General features: G+C 36.9%; 1 protein-coding gene and 1 pseudogene across 1 annotated transcript; one reads left to right on the forward strand and one right to left on the reverse strand.

Annotated features, from left to right (window-relative positions):
- Positions 1-76: 76 nt before the first annotated feature.
- LOC113081068 (heterogeneous nuclear ribonucleoprotein U-like) lies at positions 77-2,359 on the forward strand (annotated as a pseudogene).
- Positions 2,360-3,145: 786 nt separating this feature from the next.
- On the reverse strand, positions 3,146-7,020 carry LOC113081069 (left-right determination factor 2-like). Its single transcript, XM_026253111.1, has 4 exons — positions 6,709-7,020; positions 6,147-6,390; positions 5,795-6,034; positions 3,146-5,174 (listed from the first exon to the last, which is right to left on the reverse strand). Exons 1-4 carry the CDS (start codon positions 6,974-6,976, stop codon positions 4,850-4,852), a joined length of 1,077 nt encoding a protein of 358 aa, XP_026108896.1. The 5' UTR covers positions 6,977-7,020; the 3' UTR covers positions 3,146-4,849.
- Positions 7,021-24,894: the final 17,874 nt, after the last annotated feature.

A 24,894-nucleotide genomic window follows, 5' to 3' on the forward strand; every position in this document is an offset into this window, starting at 1 on the left:
ATGCAGCCTTGGTCCGCATAAGAGGCTTCATTTAAAACATGTCAATGATTGAAGACATGATTGTAATCACTAATATTTTGGTTTCAAGGTGATCGTTATGGTCGGCCTTCCTGGATCTGGAAAAACTGCTTGGGTAAATAAACATGTTGAAGAGAACCCTGGCAAGTTCAATGTCCTCGGCACCAACGCCATCTTGGAGAAGATGATGGTGAGAAACATTCTTCTTTGAAAACTTTTTCTTATATGTCTGAATCTTATTTTCTGGTCTAATCTCACTTTTTGGACTTGCAGATTGACAGCATGAAGAGGCAAAACAAAGACACGGCGAAGCTCTCAGCCATCTCTCAGCGTGCACCTCTGTTCCTGGGCAAGTTTATTGAAATTGCCGCCCGCAAAAAGAGAAACTACATCTTGGATCAGACAAACGTGTCTGCACTGGCCCAGAGAAGGAAGATGTGTCTGTTTGCTGGCTTCCAACGCAAAGCTGTAGTGGTCTTCCCAGCAGATGAGGCCTTCAAGGAGAGAACACAGAAGAAAGCAGAAACCGATGGCAAAGATGTACCTGAGCATGCCGTTCTGAAAATGAAAGGCAAGATGTGATGTCATTTCCCCATTGCACTTTCTGGTTTTCTTTGTAGTCCAAAACTATATAGTTTAAACTACACACAAAGTAGAAAAGCCAGGAATACCAAAGATTGTTGTTCCTCTCTACAGGTATCTACACATTTCCAGAGGTAGGAGACTGCTTCTCAGAGGTCACCTATGTGGAACTGCAGAAGGAGGAAGCCGTCAAGCTTTTGGAGCAGTACAAGGAAGAGAGTAAAAGTGCTTTGCCACCCGAAAAGAAACCAAACCAGGGCGCAATAACCCCAAAAAGGGAGGTGGACGAGGCAAAGGGCCTAAGAACCAGTTCAGTAGGGGTGGTGGTCCAGGCCCACGTGGAGGCAGAGGTGGATTTCAGCCCCGTGGAAACTTCAGAGGATGTAAGCAAGTTTTTAGTGAGCTGTCATGGTAAATATACACTGAGAATTATACCTCGTATTTTCTCCTTCTAGTACCAGCACCACATCGAGGGTTTAATCGTCACCCACGTGCTACATGCCACCACCGCCACCACCCCCTGTCTTCAGAGGAGGGTTCCATAGCCGAGGTGGAGCCGGTGGGATGCCCAGCCGGGGAATGGGCCCCAGGGGTGGTGGGCACATTAGAGGCGGCAGAGGTGGAGCAATGGGCCGCGGGGGGGCTGCACACAGAGGTAACATGCACCGCGGTGGACCCAAAAACAGAGGACACTTCCAGCAGGTTAGTTTGTATATTTTGTAATAAAGTGCACTACTGTTCAATAGTTTGGGGTCGGCTATATACATCTATATGTCAGCATATTGATTTCTGAAGGGTCATGTGACACTGAAAACTGGCTTTGCCATATGATTTGCCAGTTTTCAGTGTCACATGACCCTTCAGAAATCAATATGCTGATATTTTTCGCTTGAGACATTATTTTTTATTCCATGGCCGAAACAAAAAAAAACAAGAATTGTGACACTATCCAAATTGCAAGGAAAGTCTTGTTGTCATTTAACAATTCAGATTTTTGAGCACATTATAATTTTGAAAAAGTAGCATTGCTTCAGTATTTTTAAATTAGATTTTATATATATATATAAAATGTATCTCCCCTGAAGGAATCAAGCTTACATAGTTAATAACACCTTTTTTTTTTCATCATAATTATTTCTTAAAAAAAATAAACTCTTGCTGACACTAAACTTTTAAATGCTACTGAAACCTCAATTTGACTTTGACTAAGTGAGTAAAGTTGAGTTTTCGCCTTCATAGAAGTTCCGTGGCAGAGGAGGCCATCAGCAGAATCGTGGTGGTTTTGGCAATAAAAACGGATCTTTTGCCCAAGCCTTCAACCAGAGCTGGCAACAAGGGGTTGTACAGCTATTATGTGTCTCATTGAGACTTTTTTTAAAGGGTCACAGATAAGCCATACATTGTGTAAACGTCCATTGAGAAATAAGATTGGCTATTATATTAATTACTATTGAACAAAATGAAATTGTATTCCATTTAACTCATGAAACTTTCTTTGACCCTTTAGTTCTGGAACCAGAAGCCATGGAATCAACAGTACCACCCAGGATATTACTAAGTGCACATATGTATTAAAGACTCATGGCCTCTTGTGCGCTAAAATGCACAGCCACTGAATAACCATCCACTTTTACGGTCCTTGTTTATTATAATTTTTTAAAGGAAGTCCATTTTTATGTAAGAGAAGCAAGTGGCAAACAAACATTCCGCCCTTCTGAAGTGAACAGTCTACGTTCTACATAGATGTGTGCTTCACTCTCAGATTTTTTGTCAAATGTATTTCCTCCCCCTTTTATTTTTTATCACAGCTTTGATATATTGTTATATCACGAATCCAGCATTTGTCTTGTGAGGGATGCTTTTGAATTTCAGGGTTGTGAATTTTATTCTGTAAAATGTCATTTTTTACCCTAAGTAAATTATTATTTTTTCAAAAAAAAAAAAAAAATGGTGTAGAAGTTAGTTTAAAAATCCCGGTGAGCCTAAATCATTTAGAATCTTTTATCAATTATCATTCACATTACACAGCAATTCTCCTTTCACGTTCAGTGGACGGTGAAAAACAATATTTACTACTAACAGGTTCAAGTTTTTCTTTGTTAGCCCAGACTGTAACAGTTACATCATAGGTTTGCAATAAATGATGTGCTTGCTTTTCTATGACCTTTTATGGCTTTTGACTGATATCTTGAAAAATCAATTTTTAAAGAGCCTTTGAATGTCAATCAGATTTGTCTCTTAATTCAGCACCATCAGACTATACTTTATTGCCTTTGTCTTGTAGGGCATACAGTGGAAAGATTTTTCTAAATCAATTTAGTCAGTTACTTTATAATGTTTTTTTGCACTGCATACATTTACTCATTTGTGTCATCTAAGAAACCAAGAGGAGCCACAATGAAACATTCATGAAGTTAAGCACTTGATTGTGTTTATTGCTTTACACAGCTTTGTAAAATCATCACCGCTTTGTCAAGAACTCCATCATAATGAATGTGCACTAAGATTACTAGTGTTCATCCCGAGTAAGATTTTGTGGCAGTGCTTTTTTTTTTTTTTTTTTTTTTTTAGTGGCTTTGCAAAATATTTAATGCTAAGAGTATTATTTTTACTGAGCTATATTTATCTGTGTAATAATTCAATTAACCCGTTTCTGGTGAAATTGTTATAAAACAATATTTAGACCATTTACTACAGGAAATGTCCCAAAAAGTTCCCTTTTGGGATTAATTTGTCAAATGGTGGACTTGACAACCATTTTAGATCTAACAGCCAGCAAATAAGCAAGTTCTTTTGTTAAATTATCATATGCATTATTAATATTACATGGAGTGAGCGGTGGGGAAAATAGCTGAAGGTCGTATCAGAATTTCAGACTGGATTTTCTCAGTTTACATAACCTCATCATTCAGACCACAATAATATCGCATACACCCCATGATCCCATCGGCGAGACATCCTGATTTCATCAAGCCAGGCCCATGATTTGTTTGAATAAATATATTTCTTATAAAGTGCCAAATGGCCAAAGAAAAAGGGCAGCTATTTTTGACTTAAAATTGGTGTATTTTATCCTGATGTAGTAGTTTAAGTGGAATATTTTGTTGAACTGTATACCATTTAAATTGATGTAAAAGTAACTTATTTCAGGAAGTGTTTTCTTTTTTCCTGTAAATTATTTCCTGTGGGATGAGATAATGAACTGGTCTTTTAATAGAATAAGTGATTTTTAACAGATTTTTAACTGGAAAGCATGGCATGAGAGGTTTGTGACCATTCTGTTTTACTACACAGACTTTGCTTGTGTAAGGTATGCTATTTTGAGGATGAACTTAAAATGTGGCATTATGTGTTCTTGAATGATGGCAGATGGTACGGTTTATGATGTTTGTATTTTGGCTTTGCTTTTTCAACGATGAATGTTGAGTGTTTCATGATGTAAGGAAATTTGTCATTAATGTAATAAACCTCTGAGATAAATCATTGTTTTCTATTAGAATTCTTCTCTAAATAAAAAAATAGAAACATTCAAAAATAAATCTTTTGTGCTCAACAGAACAGAGAAACTCATACAAGTTTGGAACAACTTCAGGTTGAGTAAACGTTGACTTCATTTTTAGGTGAACTATCCATGTAAATACAGTTATTAGAACTAGTTTATAATCACTGAGATTCTGAAAACTTGAATGAAGAACTGGTACTTGTATGGCTGCCACAACTTTTTTTGGTAAATTCTCAGTTTACTTTATAACAGAACCATTTACACTGTTAGGTAAGACATGTTTAAAGAAGGATCTTCTTTACACTTCATGCCCTTTTTAACTCTACAAATTGTTCTGTTTAATAAGTGAATATTTGTGTCTGTAGAGTAAACAAAACATAACTGCCTTGTGTATTCATGTCTGTAGTCCATGTGACAATTTGCACACACTGGAATATGCAAACTAAGACCCAAGAAAAATCACTTCAATGAAAAATAGTTGAATTTATATTCAGTCAACATGTTGACATATACAACAAACCATTCTATTTACTGCTCAAAATATAACATCTACAAATCAGTCTTTCACTTCATATGGCATCATATACAAATGCAAAAATAAATGCATATCAATTTAGCGATATTTACAATTTCATAAAAAGTGCTTGAGGTATCTTAATAAGGGTTAAGTTGCCAACACCCTTTCTTAGCCTTATAACGTTAGCTTTTAAGTACATTGTGTCACGTGGTCGATGGCAAATAGCACATTTATACAACTGAAACATTATCCATTGCGCATCCACACGTTTCTACAATCATATTTGGGAACTCGGCGACCTCAATTTCAGTATAATCTCCCTTTTTAACTAAGTACATCATCGGTAGCGGCGCGCTTTCCACAACCGCGCACTTCCTCTCTCCGTAGCCGTAGTTGCGCTTGGGCTGCCGGCAGCCTCCGTTACACCGGAACGCCTGATACCCGGATGGTTCGATGATCCAGTACTGGGTCCACGTCAAGGCTCGGAAGTTGATGAAGTATTTTTCCCTGCAGCACATTTCACTGTCTTTGTTGGTTTCACAGTCTCCACTAGACCTGCAACGTAAATAATATAAAAAAATAGGCTATTAACATATTGTATTAAAACTTTTAAACGAAACATTTTTATTTTTAAGAAATTCCTTCGGCCCATATTGCACATAAGTTACATTTGAATATATATTTAACTTAATTAGAATAACAAAAGAGTAATTCTTCTGCGTAGACTACATACTTCACATTTTGAAAAATGTCCCTAACTTTGAATTTATACATATTGTTATACCCATAATCATTAAAGAAAAATGTGTGTGTGTGTATAGGCTATATATACACACAGTTTAAATAAACACATAAATAAATAACAAACAAACTTATGATTTATAACCTATTTATAGATTTTGCCTTACGTTTCATTAAAATTAGATAAAAGTAGTCTAATTCCAGGAAACAAAAACATTTGAATATATTTAACTGAATATAGGACTTTTATGTGTACCCTATAATAAATGGTAGCCTACTCCAGTAAAAAAATACAAAATAATAATAATATTATTTTTATATATATATATATATATATATATATATATATATATATATATATATATATATATATATATATATATATATGTGTCGTTTATTAACATAATGCTGCTTTGAAATGAAGCCACGCTTACCCAAACTCCTCGAGGTTGAGGGTGTAAAGAACAAGCTCAGGTTTTCCGAGAGTGTTATCGTTAGGATCTTGAGTTGTGAAACGGACACACTTGGCCATTTCTGCCGCGTAACTGCCGGGTCTCTCGCCCTCGATCCACACCTCCAGGTGCATGGGCATCTCCATTCGGCTCTTCGACCAATAGTGCACCGCCTGGGTCACATCAAAGCTCTTCCAGCCGGTTTCGTGAATGGGAATCAACCTGAGGAGATAATGGTTGTGACAATTAGCATGCTTGTTCCTTAACGCCAGTCAGCAGTGGAATTAGCATAATGAAGAAAGAATAACGACTGTCTGTGGCCGTCTCTGCTTACCTGGAATCCACTAGTGAAGTTCGGTTAGACCCGTCTTTCAGAGGTTCCACCCAGTAGATGCTCACCCGGGCGTTGTTGACGGGTCTGTGGCCCTTTCTCTCTGGTATGGAGCGCTTGTGTGGGGCTTTCTTGAACAGTTTTAGTTCTGCCATGGTCACTTCACTGTTCTCCGGAATCCTTGATGTCATCTCGAACATCACGCGTTGACGTGTCGTGTCAGAATATACAAATTCACCAGAGATGTCTGCAATAGACGAGAGCGATTTATTTACAACTAGATTTACATTTTGCTTATTTAAAATTCATTTTTATATTAGAATAACCTGGAGAACCTTGTGATTCCAACGCACATCAAGAACAAATATGTTTCCATTCCATGTATTATAAAATATAGTATTTTCATTTTGCATATTAGGCTAATCTTACCTATGATAAGGTAAAATTTATGATAGGTATAATTTTATGATAGGAAAAAATTTATAGCCTGAATGCACTGTAAGTCGCTTCGGATAAAAGCGTCTGCTAAATGCATACATTTAATTTAATTTTAGAAATTTCTTACCTGCATTGCCAGGGATTCCCCTCAGTATGCCGGCTAAACTCGGAAGCGAGCGGCGTTTTCTTGCGTGATGCAGTTTCAGCATGGAAACATATTTGTTCTTGATATGCGTTGGAATCACAAGGTTCTCCAGGTCCCGCTTGTGAATTCTCGGAACTTCACTAAGTCCAAGTTTCTTCAGCAGAGCGTCTTTCATGTCTTCGTGGGTGAAACCCTTCACCATTGCGAAAAGTGCTGCGCAAAGGAGGCACGCGGCACGGATTGAAGACATCTTCCACGTGAAGGTGCTGGAGAGATTCTGACTCTGTGCTGCTGTTCTCGGGCTGAGATGGCTGTGCTTTGACAGCGGCCCGTCTTTATATGCGTCCCCTAGACCCTCAGTTGATCGCACTTTGACAAAGGGGTGGTGACTGACATCAGAGAGAAGGTGATACATGAAAGCCACGATTCATCGGAGAAGTTAACGCAAAATGTCCAACTTAAACTAGAAATTCAAATTCAACTAACCTTAAAATAAAATTAGATAGATAGATAGATAGATAGATAGATAGATAGATAGATAGATAGATAGATAGATAGATAGATAGATAGATAGATCGATAGATAGATAGATAGATGCATTTTAATAGAGATGATACATTTATAAACGTATAGATAGAAAGATTTATTGAATGACATAGCCTATATACAAGGATGATATATTGATAACCATATAGATAGATAGATAGATAGATAGACAGATAGATAGATAGATACATTTATTTTAGTAAAGGGATGATGATAAATTGATAAACATGTATATAGATAGACATGTACAAGATAGATAGATAGATAGATAGATAGATAGATAGATAGATAGATAGATAGATAGATAGACATATATAGATGATATATTGATAAACGTGTAGAGACAGATAGACATGTATAGATAGATAGATAGATAGATAGATATATAGGTAGGTAGATAGATAGATAGATAGATAGATAGATAGATAGATAGATAGATAGATAGATAGATAGATAGATAGATAGATAGATAGATAGATAGTCTCTTCTTTGGAGTATATGTGATAATATAGTAAATATATATTTTTTATGAATGTAGATTATGTGCTGTACTTGCATTTAATATTATCTTTATTTCTGACACAAGAAGTTCTTGTTGTTTGGATTTACCGATGACCTTCCAGACATAGTGAACTTAGAACGCACCCTCCTTTCCAGTTTGCATGTGCACGTTGATGAAGCACCCTTGTTCCTCGTGTGTACATTCCCCTGGACATTGTAAAACATTCCTAGTCTGGCAAGAGTCTGTCAGTACAGAGTTTTCAGTCCCTCTGTCTAAGCACCTTTCTGTTGATCACCTTCACTGTAGGCCCGTCATCATTGGGTGGGCTGAGGGATTAGATGTTTATTCGAAGACCACCATCCTTCTGCTTTATGCACAGATTAAAATTATTAGGCAAACAGACTGTTTAATCCAGGGATGTGGATTGGGAGGCTCTTCACAGGTTGGTGATTATCTGATTCCATTGCCAGATTTGCCGTGCCTTGTTTGGTCACACTAACATTAGAAGAGGGGCTAGTGGCACTGAGGACCCAGTGTCTTGAGTATGTGTATTGGCCCCTCTATTTGCTCTAAGATGTCAGACAGACTAAAGGAGCTCACAGGAAGAACAGATGACAAATGACTGGCTGGAGATGGAGGCAAATTAATGCAATACAAATGCAGAATCAGACAAAAGAGCTCACAGTTTGAGCCCAGATGAGTATTACCATATCTGCCACAAGAGATGATTAAGTAGGTTATATTTGCAAGGATAATATATATATATATATATATATATATATATATATATATATATATATATATATATATATATATATATATATATATATATATATATATATATATATATATATATATATATATATATATATAGTGCCCTCCATAAATCTTTGAACAGGAAAGACAAAATTGCTTTGTTTGCTGTGGTCAAGACATTTGCAAATATGATTAAAAGATGAATTTGAGACAAAACTACAGAATGTCACATTTCATTTTTTTAACCAGGTTTAACACATACATGTTACCAAATGAAAAGGACAGCACTTTTAGAGTTCATCCCACTATCTGATGTAAGCATAAGTATTGCCTAACTTGCCTCACAGGTCTTTCTAAGTGATCAGCTGTATCCTGTTGCATTAGTTGTTCTGACATTAAAAGCAGGGAATGTTTCTTATTAGTTATTGGCCGGTTAAAACATTTATGTGTTGAAACACACAATAATAAAATGTGACATTCTGTAATTTTGTCTCATATTCATCCTTTAATCCTACTTACAGATTTCTTGACTCCACAGCAAACAGAGCAATTTTGTCTTTACTGTTCCAATGCTTTTGGAGGGCACTGTATGTGTGTGTGTGTGTATATATATATATATATATATATATATATATATATTGTTGGACCATCCTGGAAATCCGGACTTTAAAAGGTGTACAATTAAACCCACATGAAAATAATAAATAATATACATGCTATGTTTTTTTTTTTTTTTTTTTTTTACCATATTCTTAAAAGTAATGTTAGTTAGCTGTGAAATGAATTGGCAACAATCCTCAGTCTAGGGCCCTGCTTGACTCATTTTGTACAATACACATGACCCATGCATGAGTAAACTGAAGTTCTGGATCTTTGTGTGATTTCTGTCAGTCTTCTGTCCTTCCCTTGTCGATTATTTTGAGGCCCTTTGTCAATATAAGTACCATCTAATTCTCACGGATAGTATATCCCTTAATCAAAGGATGGAGGTACACCCCAATCAACAAAACATGCGCTAATTAACACCTCTCTACTACACACGAAAGACAGCTCTGTTCAAACGGATCCCGCATCGGTTCGATAAAACAACAAACAATTCGACGTCATAAAGGTAACGACTGTAAATATGGCTGCTTTGAAAACTCAGTGTTCTTTCTGTCAGCGATAAAGATCATGATGCAGGTAATTTCTGAAAATTGCTCATTTTAATTTAACGCATAAGGATGTTTATTGTTTAAACAAATTCTCACGGTCAGCAGAAATTAATAATTGAATGTGAACTTCCTGTTCAACATTCCCTACATCCTGCCGCAGTTTGGTTCTAACATCAAATGTTTTGACATGAAAGACACGTTTAGCACCTTATTAGGCCTGGTGTAGAAATTGTCAGATTCAGATTTACAGAAGAATGGTTATGAGAAAAGTAAATGGCAATGCTATGACATTTTCGTTTGATGTTGCAAATAGCCTATGTTTTGCCACTTAAACAGCTTGCGTGTTTAGGACATATAAAATGAAACATAAATATATGAAAATGTAATTGTATACTTATATCTCAATTGTATTAATAGCATAACCTATACGTCTAGTCACATAGTTTTAAGTTAGTTGTAAAATCAGTATGCTAGGCTTTAAGATATTTAAAATACAAACTTTAATGTAACATTTACAAGCTTATCTGGTTGCTTCTCTGAACACGTTACATAAATCCACGGACAAATAAGTCCAGACGCACTTGATTAAATTCCACTCTACAATTGCAATGCAGAATATTGGACACAAGAGGGCGAACGTGCTCGTTTTTTCCCAGTTTTTTTAAAGACGCATAGGCCTAAGTTAAGAAAATGGAAGGCAAAAACTTATATGTATATGTTATATTATATTATACTTATATTATATGCATATTAAATGTATATTCAACAGACATAAATTAGACATCCATCACCACTATTAACAATGCGCATATATATATATATATATATATATATATATATATATATATATATATATATATATTATAACATACTGTTTACTATAACTATTATACACACACACACACACACACACACATACAAATTTCATATAGCCTACTTTCAGTCTGGGATATAACCACAATCCAATGAACTCCAAAAAATGTTTGTAAAAGTATGTATTCTTATATGTTACACACTTAAAATGCATTTTATGAATAACCAAAAGAAAAAAAAGTGTTGCGTACAAATAGTGCGATAAATAGACGCTCAAAAACAGAAGTGAAGAGACATACAGCCAATGGTGACCCATACTCAGAATTCGTGCTCTGCATTTAACCCATCCAAAGTGCACGCCAAAGTTTGCCTGCATTGGTAACCATAGCAACAGTACGTTGTTCTCTTTCCGTCACCGTCTGACGTACGTCAACAAAAGAAGTCCTGGCGTTTTCACATAGTTTATTCATTTACCACAAGCAATAATAAGAAAAACAAAGCGTTTTGTCATTTTTAAAACAGTTGACAGTTAGCGCACTGCGCTAAAAGACAATTTGGCTTGCGCGAAACGGACGTCAACAGCACATTCATGCTAACAGAAATCCTCTAAAAAGGTCGGCCCCCTGAAGGTCAACGAATAATTGGGGGATAATTCGCACTCTTCTCTAGTATACACTACTCTGCTGTTTCCCTCCAGCATATCCCTCCGTTCTCTGCAGCCGATGCCGTGACGGTCGCCATGATGATGTCGGGTTTTGTCTGCGGCAGCAGCGAGCTTTGAGAGACCCACACACACGGCGACCGGGAGCGGAGTCGCCGAGTCCTCCAACCGACAGGAATGAGGACGCGTATTTCCAGCCCCTCGCCGCAAAGCTGCTTTTGACAAGTGCATAACAGTTTTCGAAAGCAAGGCTTGCTCCCTCCGCCAGCGTTTCGTATACACGAAGAGAGGAATTTAAAGATAAAACAGCTTGCTAAGGCTTTCGCAGTCCTGCTAGAGGAGGGGCATATGGGGCTTTGTAGCAATGCAGATCCCGTGCTGCTGATGCGCTTTTGTTACTGCATAATGGATAACCACAGATATCACCGTATCTCAGGGGATTGCTTTAAACTTCTTTGCTGACTTGTTTTGTGAAAAGTGTCCTTCACAGGAGAAGCTGAATTCGGGAATACATAAGCCTAAGGTTATATACGTCAAATCCACCGGCCAGGGTAGGGTTGATGGCTGGAAGTTCTCTAAGGACTGAATTCATGATGTTGTGGATTGATATGGATGCATCCGTACGAGAGGGACCATGAATAGGCTCGACAATATTTTTTGAGCCATTAAGTTTTTTCCGGAGCGTTCACGCAAGTGTGCCACTGGCCGGTCCCGTTTGCTACCGTGGGAGCAAATACTGACCATACCGTGAGACATCAGGAGCAACTGAAAACATGTCTGGAGAGGTGCGTTTGAAGAAGCTGGAGAAGCTGGTTCTAGATGGCCCGTCTCAGTCCACGGGCCAGTGCTTCAGCGTGGAGACCTTGTTGGATATTCTTGTTTGCCTGTATGATGAGTGCAACAATTCTCCCATCAGAAGAGAGAAAAACATATTGGAGTTCCTAGACTGGGGTAAGGCATATTTCATGCACTGCACGCCTTGTCTTTCACGCGTCCCACACGTCAGTTGTGTAGCGATTCACTGTGACATGCGAGAGGCAAACAAACTATTGTTTTATCGTTTGACGTTAGCCAGCTGCTTTACAGACTAAAGTTGCTGTACGGAAAACGCATTGAGTTGTTTTTGAGGGGGAACAGAAATGAAGATGACATCATCGCTGGACTGGTTTGTGCATGATTGTGGAATGTGAAGCTCACCTTTAATGAGTCTTTCTGCTTACTGCTCCAACAAGGTGGATACAGTGCAGTGGGCTTTCATTTTGACATTGGCCAGAGCTAAACAAACTAATTTATTTATGGCCTGTGTGCTTATTCGGTAGCAGAATAGCATGTTGTTTTTTTTCTTTTTCTTTTCTTTTTTGATGGCTTGACAGTTCTTTACATACTGTTCATGTTTATTTTGTTTTTAATGGCTGTACATTATTTCTCGGACAGTAGTTTAAGGTACACTCAGTAACGTTTTGGTAAATTAAAAAATTTACAAATGACGAAAACTCAAGTCTTAAAGAAAAAGCTGTTTTATTCTACATGATGCGGGTCTGCCCCTCATGGGCACCGGCATTTTGAAATCACATGACCAACTGTGTCACGCAATTGACCGCGTTACTATTAATAATAATATGCTTACTTTATATACCGTTTTCAACTGGTGGGAAAGGCACTTTACAAAGCATAATTGTTAATCTAAGATAAAAAAATATATATATAATACTCACAGACACAACATGTTCCTAATATTTCTTTTAAAGGTCCCATATTGTACACTTTTCTGGAGTTTTATTTTACGTTTTGATGTCCTTAAAAAAATACATTTGTGGTATAATTACCAAAAACCATTTGATTATATTTTTACAGCTCCTTTCTTAGGAGGTCTGCTCAGAACAGGTCGAATTTAGCCTAATTAATTAATATTAATGAGCCTCTCTTCTGATTGGCCTGTTGTTTTCTGAGTGATGCACAGCCAGGCCAACCAAAGGTTACAAGGGTCAACAGACATCGCAGAGCTAGCTGGAGGCAGCAAAACAAAGGGCAAACTGGAGGCGGCCCACTCAAACCAGCACAGATTCGGCTACGTAAGGAGCTTAAATTATCATCTTGTTATGATATTGGGTGCCAGAATCGACGAAATACAGCCTTAAATTTTAAATTTGATTTCATATCTGCTGCCACTGCCAGAAAAACAAACCAATGACAGATATGGTTCACTCCACATACATACTAGGGCTGTGAAATGAATCGCATTCGAATGTCATATGCATCTCGTCAGTAAAGCCAGTTCTGTGAATAGTAGTAACTCACCATCACCTGCTTTCAGACTGAGCGGCATTCACTACACAAAGTCCTAATTTCACTGACAAACTGGGCAATATTTAGTTCAAAATAGAATGCAATTCATCTGCGATTATGAACGTGATAATGCCTAATTGTCAGTGAACTATGGCTCTTGTGTAGTGAAAGCCGCTCAATCTGTAAGCAGGTGATGGGAGATTTTCTTCTAATCACCGGGCAGGCTTTACTCACTAGATGCGCATGACAATCGCATGTGATTAATTGCACAGCACTAATACATATGCATCACTGGAAGGAGCAGAAGCACTAGAGTGTGGCATAAAAGCTCCCCTGCTTTCGAGCTGTGTGTCACTCTTGTCTCTCATTAGCCATTGCTTCAGCAGCCTAGTTTCGCTTCTACAGCTTTCCTCCTCACTCTACTTCATACTATGATGTAATAAATCTTTTATACATTAGCACATCCATGAACATGATTTCTGAATGAATTGATGGCCGAATGAATGGCCTTCTATCTCTTCAAAAAAGTTTGGCATAATCAGCTGTCATGTTATGTAACTTTCTACAAAATTAATAGAATGCAAAAAACAGCATGTGTTTAGATTGGCTGTCTGAATGTAACGCCAGTTCACAGTGCAGTCCCTGCTTAGTTTGTTGTTTTGTTTACAATCCTCTGGTCCTGTGATTTTAATGAAAATGCTAATAAAACAAGCCTTCAAGTGACTTAGGCCATAGAGATGGCAGTGCTGGTCATTGTTGTCACACACAGGTCAGGACGTTTTTGAGATAGCTATCGTGCGTCATTGTGCATGTGTGCTTATGCGAAAAAAATGTAAGTGCCATTTTCCTGTGGGGAGTCTCAGTAGGGCAGCGTCAGGAAACTCTGCTGAGCTGCTGGACACATGATGTCATATGGGGAAACGGCTGCACGTTGTGTTTGTCCCCTTTGTGAACTTGACTATTTAAAGACTGACTGGATAGGTCACTCACTCATGAGCTCATTAGCACACACTCACTCATTCATTCACATTTCAAAGTACGCCGCTGTTGCCGTTGTCGGCACGGAGACCAAAGTTACAGTTTATTGTCACCGAGGTCAAATTTAGCTTCACAAGGAACTGCGTCTCGCTTCTTTATGACACACTGACACATTTTTATGGCGTTTATATTTCAAAAAGTAGGCTGGAAGTCTGGCTTAACTTTATAACCAAAAGGCATTGAGGGGATAAATTTGGCTAGTTGCTCTGGTTTTCCTCAGCGTCTGTGGACAGTCATAAACAGTTTCTGAGGACGCATCAGCTGCTGATGATATAGGTAAGAACAGTGTTGAGGATTCCACTTTCAGCGTTGACTGATCATAATTGGAGCCTTGAGGCTGTCACAGTGTATCACAACATAATGAGAATCACATGTATGTTGGGACAAGGCCACTAAGTTGCAATTATATGCAAAACCCCTTGGAATGTCCCAGTCCTCTAGAGAAATGTATGCATAACCATGCGAGACACATAATGAATGATTCATTCATATTTCTTTCCCTAGCATTGCCAACCAAGTCTAGACCAGTGACCCGGAGCCATATTGTATTGTTCTGATTATATTTTTATTGTGAAAGAGTGGATTCATGCAGAGTCTCTGGGCTTTTCACTGAAATTGATCTAGGGCCAATTGGCAAAGGTGTGTATATGCTTCAGCTTTTCATTGGTTTTCCCTTGACTGAACCTGTAGACGATTGGAGGTAGCTTGGGGTTTAGCTTCTGGGGTTTCCCACATGATACTTTCCTTAAACAGGTATTCCCGAAATCTACCGGAATACAGAATATTTTGCACTGTCAGTACAGAACCAAATTTGAAACAAAGGTCATATTGAATCCTTTAAACAGAGAAAATATTGTCCAGTCCTTTGACTAGTGAAAATGATGTGTTTCAAAAAGGCTGTGCATAGAGGAGAAACAATAATGTACTGTATATTGAAAATAATGTGTTTTTTTAACCTTAAACCACATAAATACATTTCATTACACCAAATGCACAAAATAATATTTTTTTTTTTGCAACATCATATGACCCTTTTAAAGCAGTTTGTACTCATAAATTGCTAGTAAATGTAACAAATAATTATAAAAGAATGGCAAGTAACACATTCATTTAAACATGAAATTCTTAAGTACACTGTAAAAAATAAGTGTAATTTTAACTGTAAAATTTTGTAAAAACGCTACGGAAAAAAACTGATAATAGGTTAACAGTAAGTTCCCGTACTATATACAGGGAAAAACTGTAAAAGATCTAACAAAGCATTTAATGTAAATTTACAGTAAAATTCTGTTAATTATACAGCTTTTAGAAGTAAAAAAAGAACAAATCAATGTATAATTTACAGTCTAAAACTGTAAACTGATATTCCCAGAATTCCCTGCGTGGCACTCCACATTTGAAAGTATTTTGTTTAAATAATCATGTTTTTAAATAGTTCTTGTTATCAGTTATGTACATTTGAGCTTTATGTTACATCTTCTGTTGCTTAATGAAAGTTTTTTGCATTATTTAAGTATCACGTGTGTTACCATGATGGTGTTTTGTGTTTCCATAAATGTGCACCTTCTATATGTTAATATATACTTCTGCTTGTGGTGAAGCTACTTGTGATGAGCTTTGATACTTCATGTGGCTTTCTCTTATACAGTACCATCTTTATTATTATGGTGGTTGTCAGTATTTTCAAGGTACAAAACAGATTTAATTTTGTGTGTTGTTGAATTTACTGGTTTATATTCACATTTTCTTGTTTGTAAATTACAGCTTTATATTGTAAAATTAACAGTTTTTGACATAAATGTGTTTACAGTTTTCTGTATTTTTACAAAATTATTCTGGCAACCACAGCTGCCAAAAAGTTTTTGTAAAAACAACAAGAAATTTTTTACAGTGTAGGATAACTGAAATAGTATTTTCTTGTAAAACGTACTGCAATATTTGTTTTATTTACAGCTTTGAATTATTATTATTATTATTATTACCGGGAATGTGAATATGGTAATAATTTTGTAGGACAATATATAGTGATGCTATTATTAACAAAAACATTTATTTTTGGTAGTTTAAAGCTGTAATGAAGTAAAATATAAATATTAGATGAAAAACATCTGACATTTTTTATAAATATGGCTTTGGCAAATAATTGAAATAAGTTACATTTTCTAAAACTGGAAAGGGTCCCACTTTATATTGGGTGGCCTTAACTACTATGTACTTACATAAAAAATAAGTACAATGTACTTATTGTGTTCATATTGTATTTTAAAACACTTTTGCTGCTATTGAGGTGGGATGGGGTAAGGTTAGGGAGAGGGTTGGCGGTATGGGTAAGTTTAAGGGTGGGTTAAGGTGTAAAGTATGGGTCAACAATGTAATTATAAATGTAATTACATAAATTAAATACAGATGTAATTACATGTAGTTTTTTTTTAATATAAGTACAATGTAAAAACATGTATGTACACAATAAGTACATTGTACTAAATTATTAATTAAAATGTAAGTACATAGTAGTTAAGGCCACTTAATATAAAGTGGGTCCAAGTAGACATATTAATATTAACTACTATAATAGTATATGAACAATAACACTGTATATCAAAATACCATGGTATTACCATCTGATACCATCACTGTGCCTTGTTTGGGACTCATTTTTGTGGATTTTTACTATTTATTTATTTATTTTAGTTTTTATTATTATTACCAGTAAATAACTTATTCACTAAATTTAAAAGTGAGGTCACCAGACGTAAATAAATATGACAACATTTCACAGTCCACTGCATATGTAAATGTCCTGCTAAAATCCAAGGCATGCCAGACATTGAGCTGCTCCACACTGAGGTGCAAAAGCAATGCCAAAATCCCAAAATAACGCTTCGGCAATGCAGAGATCTGGATGCTTTGTTCCTCCCTGTCACATGATGTTTCTCCTGCGGAGGGCTTGGCTTGAATCGCTCGGCTGTAATAGTATGGTTTAAAGCCAAAGAATTTACCTCTTCTCCCTCATCCCCTCCATTCCCACTCCGGTCCCTCATTCCAGCACACCCTCCAGCAGTCAAACATGAACGTCTTATTTAGTGCTAACATTGTATACTTAAACACCTGCCCATGCCTGAAGCTGTTATATACACACATATATTGTGTGTGGGAAAAAATAATGTTTTTGTCATTGTATATGTATTGTAATGCATTCTAGACACATGTTTAGGGTGTTTTCACTAATAGAGATGTGTTATTCGAGATAACATGCACCAATAGCCATGCGTTGCTGCTCTGAGACCCTCCTTGCACACTGTAGATGAGGAATTGCTGCACTCCAGACAGGCCAGATTTGCATGGAAGTGCTGACTCAGAGCTCTAGCTCTTTGCCGCTCTGATGTGCAGTGTGAAGAGGCTCGTAAGGCAGCTGTTTGATGCCTACGCTATGTTGTCGTTCTCTGTCTTCCTCTCAATGCATCATAGTCCTTGACTGGCCAGTCTCTTAATCGGTCTGACACTTCTGTGTGCCAGCTTTGGCAGAGGAAAGTAATGGACTCTCATTTGAGTTTTAAGTAAACCATTGTAACCATTGTAAACAAAAGCAAAAGGATACAGCATGTCTGCAGCTGTTTATGCGTATAAAGTGGACTAATACTGAATTAAATTCTGTTTCATTTAAAGTGAGTTCATCCAGAAATGAAAATTCTGTCATCATTTACTCATCTTCAACATTGAAAAACTTTGGAATCCATTCTTTCACTGTATGGACAAAGAAGAGACATATACATGTTTTTTTGTTTAACTTAAGAGAGTAAGTCATACTGGTTTTATTTAATTCATATTTCATTGCTTTTGTGAATTGTCACTTTAAATGCAGGGTTATTTTTATAAAATGGATGGATTTAATTTGGAACCCAATTTGGTTACTTTAAAAAGGATGTTTCAATTATATATATAATGGTGTCCAATATAAACTTTAATTGTATGGACAAAAATATTCACAGAGATATTTTACAAATATGAATTTATTTATTCAGCAGAACACAAAAGAATAAAAAAAATACTTCAACTGCTTTTGCTCATACAATGAATGTCAATGGGGGTATGAGACCACACTAGAACTCACTGACTTTCATTGTATGGACAAGAACATATTAAGACATTTTTTTTGTGTGTTTTACAGAAAAAAAAAAAACTATCCTATAGATCTGTGCTATACAAAACAGTTGACAGATCAGCTAGTGTCCTTTGACATTGCTGACCGGCTGTAATGCTGCATGCACAGATTATCACTTGGCCTTAGCCTGTGCTGCTTCCTGATTTATGTGCCTGAATACTTTGTGTGTGTATTTTTGGTGTATGCCCTTGAGCCTTGATGCATTGGAGCAGTAGACCATCCTATCAGAATGCTAGCACATGCACTGCTAAGCTGTGACACAAAGTGACCCAGAGATTCGACCCCAACATTTGATAAAAAGCAAATAATATGACATTTAAAAAAGTGACATTCAAAGCCCTTGTAAAATGACTATAAACACTAGCAGTAGTAGCATCTACTATGTACTACTAATCGCATGATATTTTAGTTTCAGTTAAAGAGGCGTGCATGGATCTGTTTTTTTCTCCTTTTTTTCTTTTTTTTTTGTAGTGTAGTGTAGTGTAGCAAAGGGATTTGTTGGTTTAGTGGTTTTGGTTTGGTTTCTCTTTCAGTAGACATGCATTTGCATTTTGCATCTTAGTCTCCAGTTCTCTAGGGTCACGGGAAGCTTTTGCTGGCCATGCAGCACGATGAGGCAGCTTTGAGTGACACAAAATGAGGAAATTCTGTGGTTTTAGTGATTTTTGTCTGTTGGTTATCTTGGCTGACCCCATTAACACGGCATCCTTAACCCTTATGTGTACCACTGTACTTGTTAGCCTCACACATTAAGTGCATGTCAGGCCACATTTCAGTCCGGTCTACCTCATGAGATTTCCAAATGACAAAAATACCCTCACACTTCAGTAACTATCACGCATGACCTAAACTTGATCAAGATATCACAAGCTTTCCGAATTGTAAATGGCAAGTATTTTAGATAATTACTCTTGCATGCTAAAAATGCTGCACCCCTGAGATGAATAGTTAGGCTGAATCGCTGTAATAGCTGCTTGGCTGTAAAACGGTGTACACAGTTAAGTTAGGGTTGCAAGATGGAAAATACAGACAATTGAACAGACATTTTAATAAATTGAAATCAGTCTCAGACAGGTGATAAGCATAATGGGTGGTTATCTGATACAAGATGTACATTGGTCCTGTTACCAAACTTTCTGTCTCCTGTCAAAGTGAATTAGTCTTTTTATTATCCTCCCAATCCCTGCATGCATTTAGTTTGAAACTAATTATCGTTCAGTTGTATCATTCAGTACTTTTGACAGTCCAAAATTGTTGTTATAAAAAAATATTAAGGACATATTCAGTCTAATTAGAAACTAGTATGTTTTACCCAATATGTTTTTTTTGTGATAAAACTGGTAATTGGGATTTTAATTGCATTTGGTTTGCACAATTTGTACAAACATTACTCTTGTCTTCAGTATTACATGATCCTTCAGAAATCTTTCTAATATTCTTTAAGCCCCGTTCGCACCAAGGAAAATATCTATAAAGATAACAATATTAGCGCATTAGTACACCAACGGATGATATCATCTGTTACTCTAAGCACACACCTGTCTGCTGCTTTAAATTCTCAAGCTCGTTATAGCAGGATGGATTCTGATTGGGTGTCAATGTTTGTTTACTGTATTTTATTCAAATGAATGCCGTTTTTCTGAGCATAAGAAACTTCTTTCAATTTGTAATTATTCCAAACTTTGACTGATAGTGTATGACTATAATAATAATAACAATATACAATAAACATAATAATAACAAAAGTAATGTTATAAATAAATAACTATATTTTGTAATGCTGTTAGTTTTGCAACATGCTACTTCATCAAATGCTGTTTTAATCTGTTGTAGGATAATTTTTTTTTTATTGTATGCTGCCTTACGAGGTAGCTCACTAGTTATTGAAACAGAAGTTAGTGGTTCTCCATCATCCTAGGTTTATCTATGCTCACAGGCATTGCAAGTGGCAGAGAGATCAAGCCCAGTCTTTTAGCATTATCTAATGGTGTTTTTACTGCTTTCACTCTTACCAAATGCCCCATTCTACATTCCAGGCCCAAACCAAAGGGGCTTTTGTGGGTGTGTTTGGCACTCAGGCAGTAGACTAGATTAAAGGCAATGTTGATGGCTGTCACATGTCAAATATATCAAGGTCAGAGATGAGTCCTCTCATTATGAATGCTGTCAACATGTATCTGGCCTGCTGTGGGGGGTTAGGAGGAAGGACATGGGTGCGAGGATATGCTTCATGGATGGGGGGGATGGTTCTTTTTAAAAAAGAGAGATGGGGGTTTTCACAATCATGACTCCATATATAATTCATGTTGTTGTAGGAAGCTGGTACCAGTTTGAATTGAATTCCAGTTATGCTTCTGGTTTGGTTGTTAAATAATTCTGTTCCGTAATACACAAAGAATCCAAACAAAGTGCGTTCTCGGAGGGCTTTGCGGTCGAGTCGGTATTTGCGTGTCGGCTGTTCAGTAGAGCTGAAAGAACATGGTTTGCCTCCCCCCACCTGTCTGTCATCAGTCGACGTGTTTTGCAACATCTTTCTTTGAGAGTCGATCCACTTTTTGAACTCTTGTGTGCATTTGTACTAGTCTTGTCGGAACTTGTTTGGATAAATGCATATTTTCGGGATACTTACGGTTTGAAGTCCTAGCGCTGACACCTTTCCTCTGTAGGTTATAATTAGTAATTGTTTCCAGCCTAAGGGATTGGCTATGGCCCAGAAAGTGTCTGCACTGGAGGACTGCAGAGATGTGTATATTTAGCCTTTTTTCGTCCCTTTCATTTATTCTTGCTGCTGAAAATGGGGTTTTGTGGCAGCTTTATACCGTGACTGCTTTCTTTCATTGTATAAAGTCTTCACATCACTCGATTTGGACTTTGAGTCAGAGTACCAGTTTTTTGATTCTCAACATGCATTTTGGTTTAACTGCACTTTTGTCTATGACTTGAGTCCTGTGTAGCCAGAATTTTGACTAAATGGCAAAACACTAGTCCACATTTCAGCTTATTCTGGCATTGAACCACCCACTTAAAGAAGTAAAGACCATATGACTGTATTGTAAAAAAGACCATTCACAGGTTTAGTTTTTCTTTTTACCAGAAATAGGTTATGGTATACTACAATAATATATATATATATATATATATATATATATATATATATATATTAGGGGTGTAATGGTTCACAAAATTCACGGTTCGGTTCGATACAATACACTGATGTCACGGTTCGGTTCGGTTCGGTACGTTTTAGATACAGCAAAATGTAAAAACATCTCAACTTTTCAGAATGCCGCAAGCGCACCATGGGTCATGTGACAAGAACTAACCAATCAGCTTCATCCTTTCCCGTAACAACGTTGAAAGCTCAGCCAAGATGAAGGAACAGCTGATCATAGTTGTATATGAATTGCAATTTTGAAATAAATTTAGTAGCAGAGCTACTGCAAGCGATTTTTAGAGCTGCAAATCCATTTATCCCTTGCTGAAATTTCCGCGTCTCATGGAGAGAGCACGTCATTGTTGCTTAGCAAAGACAGACGCCTCATGAGCGCTCCTGCCCGAGCGCTTTGGAAAGGAGGAGAAAGCGGCGCGACTAGCGTTTTCCACACGTTTTTAGGTACGATATGTAAACGGCCCCTAAGGCACTCGCTCACTCAGCACGCGCTGAAGGCTCGTTGCAAAATGTCTAATGCATTTAACAGACCAGAAATAGAAGATCCTCCAATAACCAACAGGTCTGGTGTTTGGGTGCACTTTGGATTCCCTGTAAACTATAATGGTGTACCAGTGTCTAAATGCTGCGGGGATAGTTTGTTGTGTGTATGTTTCTCCCTTTTTTCGTCTTTTCCCAGATACTGACACAATAAGGTGATGTTGGCGTAAATGAGTTGACATGTTTCAAGTATTCCCGCTGGTGTTTTTTTTTTTTTTTTTTTTTTATTCCCGCTGGTGTACCCTATTGTCATGTAGCAGATGCGACATACCGTTGTTTTTTTATCCACCACTCTCTTGCCATCACCATTATAGCTTACAGGGAATCCAAGGTGCACCTAAACACCAGACCTGTTGGTTATTGGAGGATCTTGTATTTCTGGTCTGTTAAACGCATTGGCCATTTTGCAACGAGCCTTAAGCGTGTACTGAGTGAGCGAGCACCTGACTGAGTAGCCTAACATAAACATATAACTATAAGTTGGTGTTTTTTTCTTCTTCGGGAGTGTCAGGGGCGTTGCCTGTTACGTCGTTTGGGTTATTGGGCTACCTTGTTGAACGCATATCATTATATTTCTCTCTCTTTTTTTTTTTTTCAAATATAATTAATTAGTCCAACGAACCGTTCGGTATACATAATGCGTACCGCGTACCGAACCGAAAGCCTCGTACCGAACGGTTCAATATGAATACACGTATTGTTACACCCCTAATATATATAATATATATATATATATATATATATATATATATATATATATATATATATATATATATATATATATAGTGCTGTCAATCAAATAAATTTTCTTCCTGAAATTAATCGCGATCATTCCCACCTAACATTAAAGTTTTTAAATATATGCCTACTTTTATGTTACAATAACTTAACATTCAATCTTCAAATTAATGTCGAAAGCACATAAAGATAGTTAGACCTATCTGTTTATTGGGTTCTTTTTGTATGACTAAAGCCAAGTATTGCTGTCACCAATACTACTGGTGTCTCAAGGAGATTCTTCAAATTTTCCCTAATATTTAACAATTGACTATATGTAATGTTGACTATACTTACATATAGTATAATTGATAGCTATTATTTAGCATTTCCTAAAAAAAGAAAGAAAAAAAACCCACAATTAAAATATTTTAACACCGTTAATCCACTAGCCATGCCCCCATACTTGTATGTCATCTAACGTTTCATACAGTTGACTGGTGACAAATATGATGAAGGGCAACAACATAAATTCAGTTATGCCCTAAAATTCAAGATATTGTGGCAAAAATGCTCCTGTATGAGTTTTTGTCTCATTTATAAAATATGATAATCGATATCACATGAGCAGCAGGAGCAATATCACATGAGTGCATTGTTCCGAATATAACAAGTGCAAATGTGATTTTATACAAAAGTTCAGTAAATAAGTAGTAAATATTGTGTTATATTTCAAAGCCAATATTGTCTGATCTTGCTCAGTCTTGCAGACAAAAATATTACATAAAACAAAAATATTCCATGTGAAAGTTTTAAATACTTTCACACTGCCGACATGTTTGCTGCATTAGTACGTGCTTCTATTTGATCGCGTCAGTCATAGTTCGGTACATATTATTCGGCCTTTTCGGTTAATCGGTTTGCCGAACATTCAGAGCATCCCTAGAAAATGTTCTTTTGGTAGTCATGCTGGTTAAGAACAAAATGAGGGTGAGTAAATGTATTACAAATTTCATTTTTAAGTGAACTATCCCTTTAACCTCATGTGAAAAATACAGTGAGTAGCACTTGTGTATGGATCATATTACAAATTGCCGGTTACTTATAGGATTGGATGTTTGCTTTAAATGGGAAAGTACGTTTGACAGACTGTGTCTAGCCCAAATAAAAATTTCACAGTGGCATGTTCCAGCGAAGTTGATAAGCGATTAAAATAATAATGATTACGATGACAGTGATGATAATTTGAACATATTACATGGGTGGTGAAGTTTCCACAGTTCCGACTGCCTCAGGGGCTTTCAGTCAGTCGTGGTAGGAAACGTCCAGCAAGATTTCATTCACTCCTCTGTTCTGAGAGAATGCAGTAGGATAGAGTTACATCTACCATGACATATTTTGCCACAGGGAGGTGACTCGGTGGTATTATGTTGACTGAAAATCTAATGCTGGTATTTTTACATCCCTGCCGATTGAGCGTTAGAGCAGGCAGTCTGTAGAAAGCTTTCACAGCTCTTGTGTCAGTGTCATGTTGTTGGACGACGGTGTAATCTTCTCTGGGGGATATGACCACTCTGCTTTTCTGCTCTGAGAAATGGCAAAGCTACTTTTTATCATACCTTGAGCCTCACGTGAAACAATTTAATACACTACCCTTATTTCTTTGACACATCCAACATCTTTGTAGCTCTACTGTTGTATAAGTCTCGGGTTAAAGTAATAGTTTAACCGTGAATGAAAATTCTGTCATTATTTACTCATGATGACTTTCTTTCTTCTGTAGAGCGCAGATATTTATAGCTAAATGTCCCTGATACTTTTTCC

Source organism: Carassius auratus, unplaced genomic scaffold (genome assembly GCF_003368295.1).
Source record: "Carassius auratus strain Wakin unplaced genomic scaffold, ASM336829v1 scaf_tig00033070, whole genome shotgun sequence".
Taxonomy (NCBI): Eukaryota; Metazoa; Chordata; class Actinopteri; order Cypriniformes; family Cyprinidae; genus Carassius; species Carassius auratus.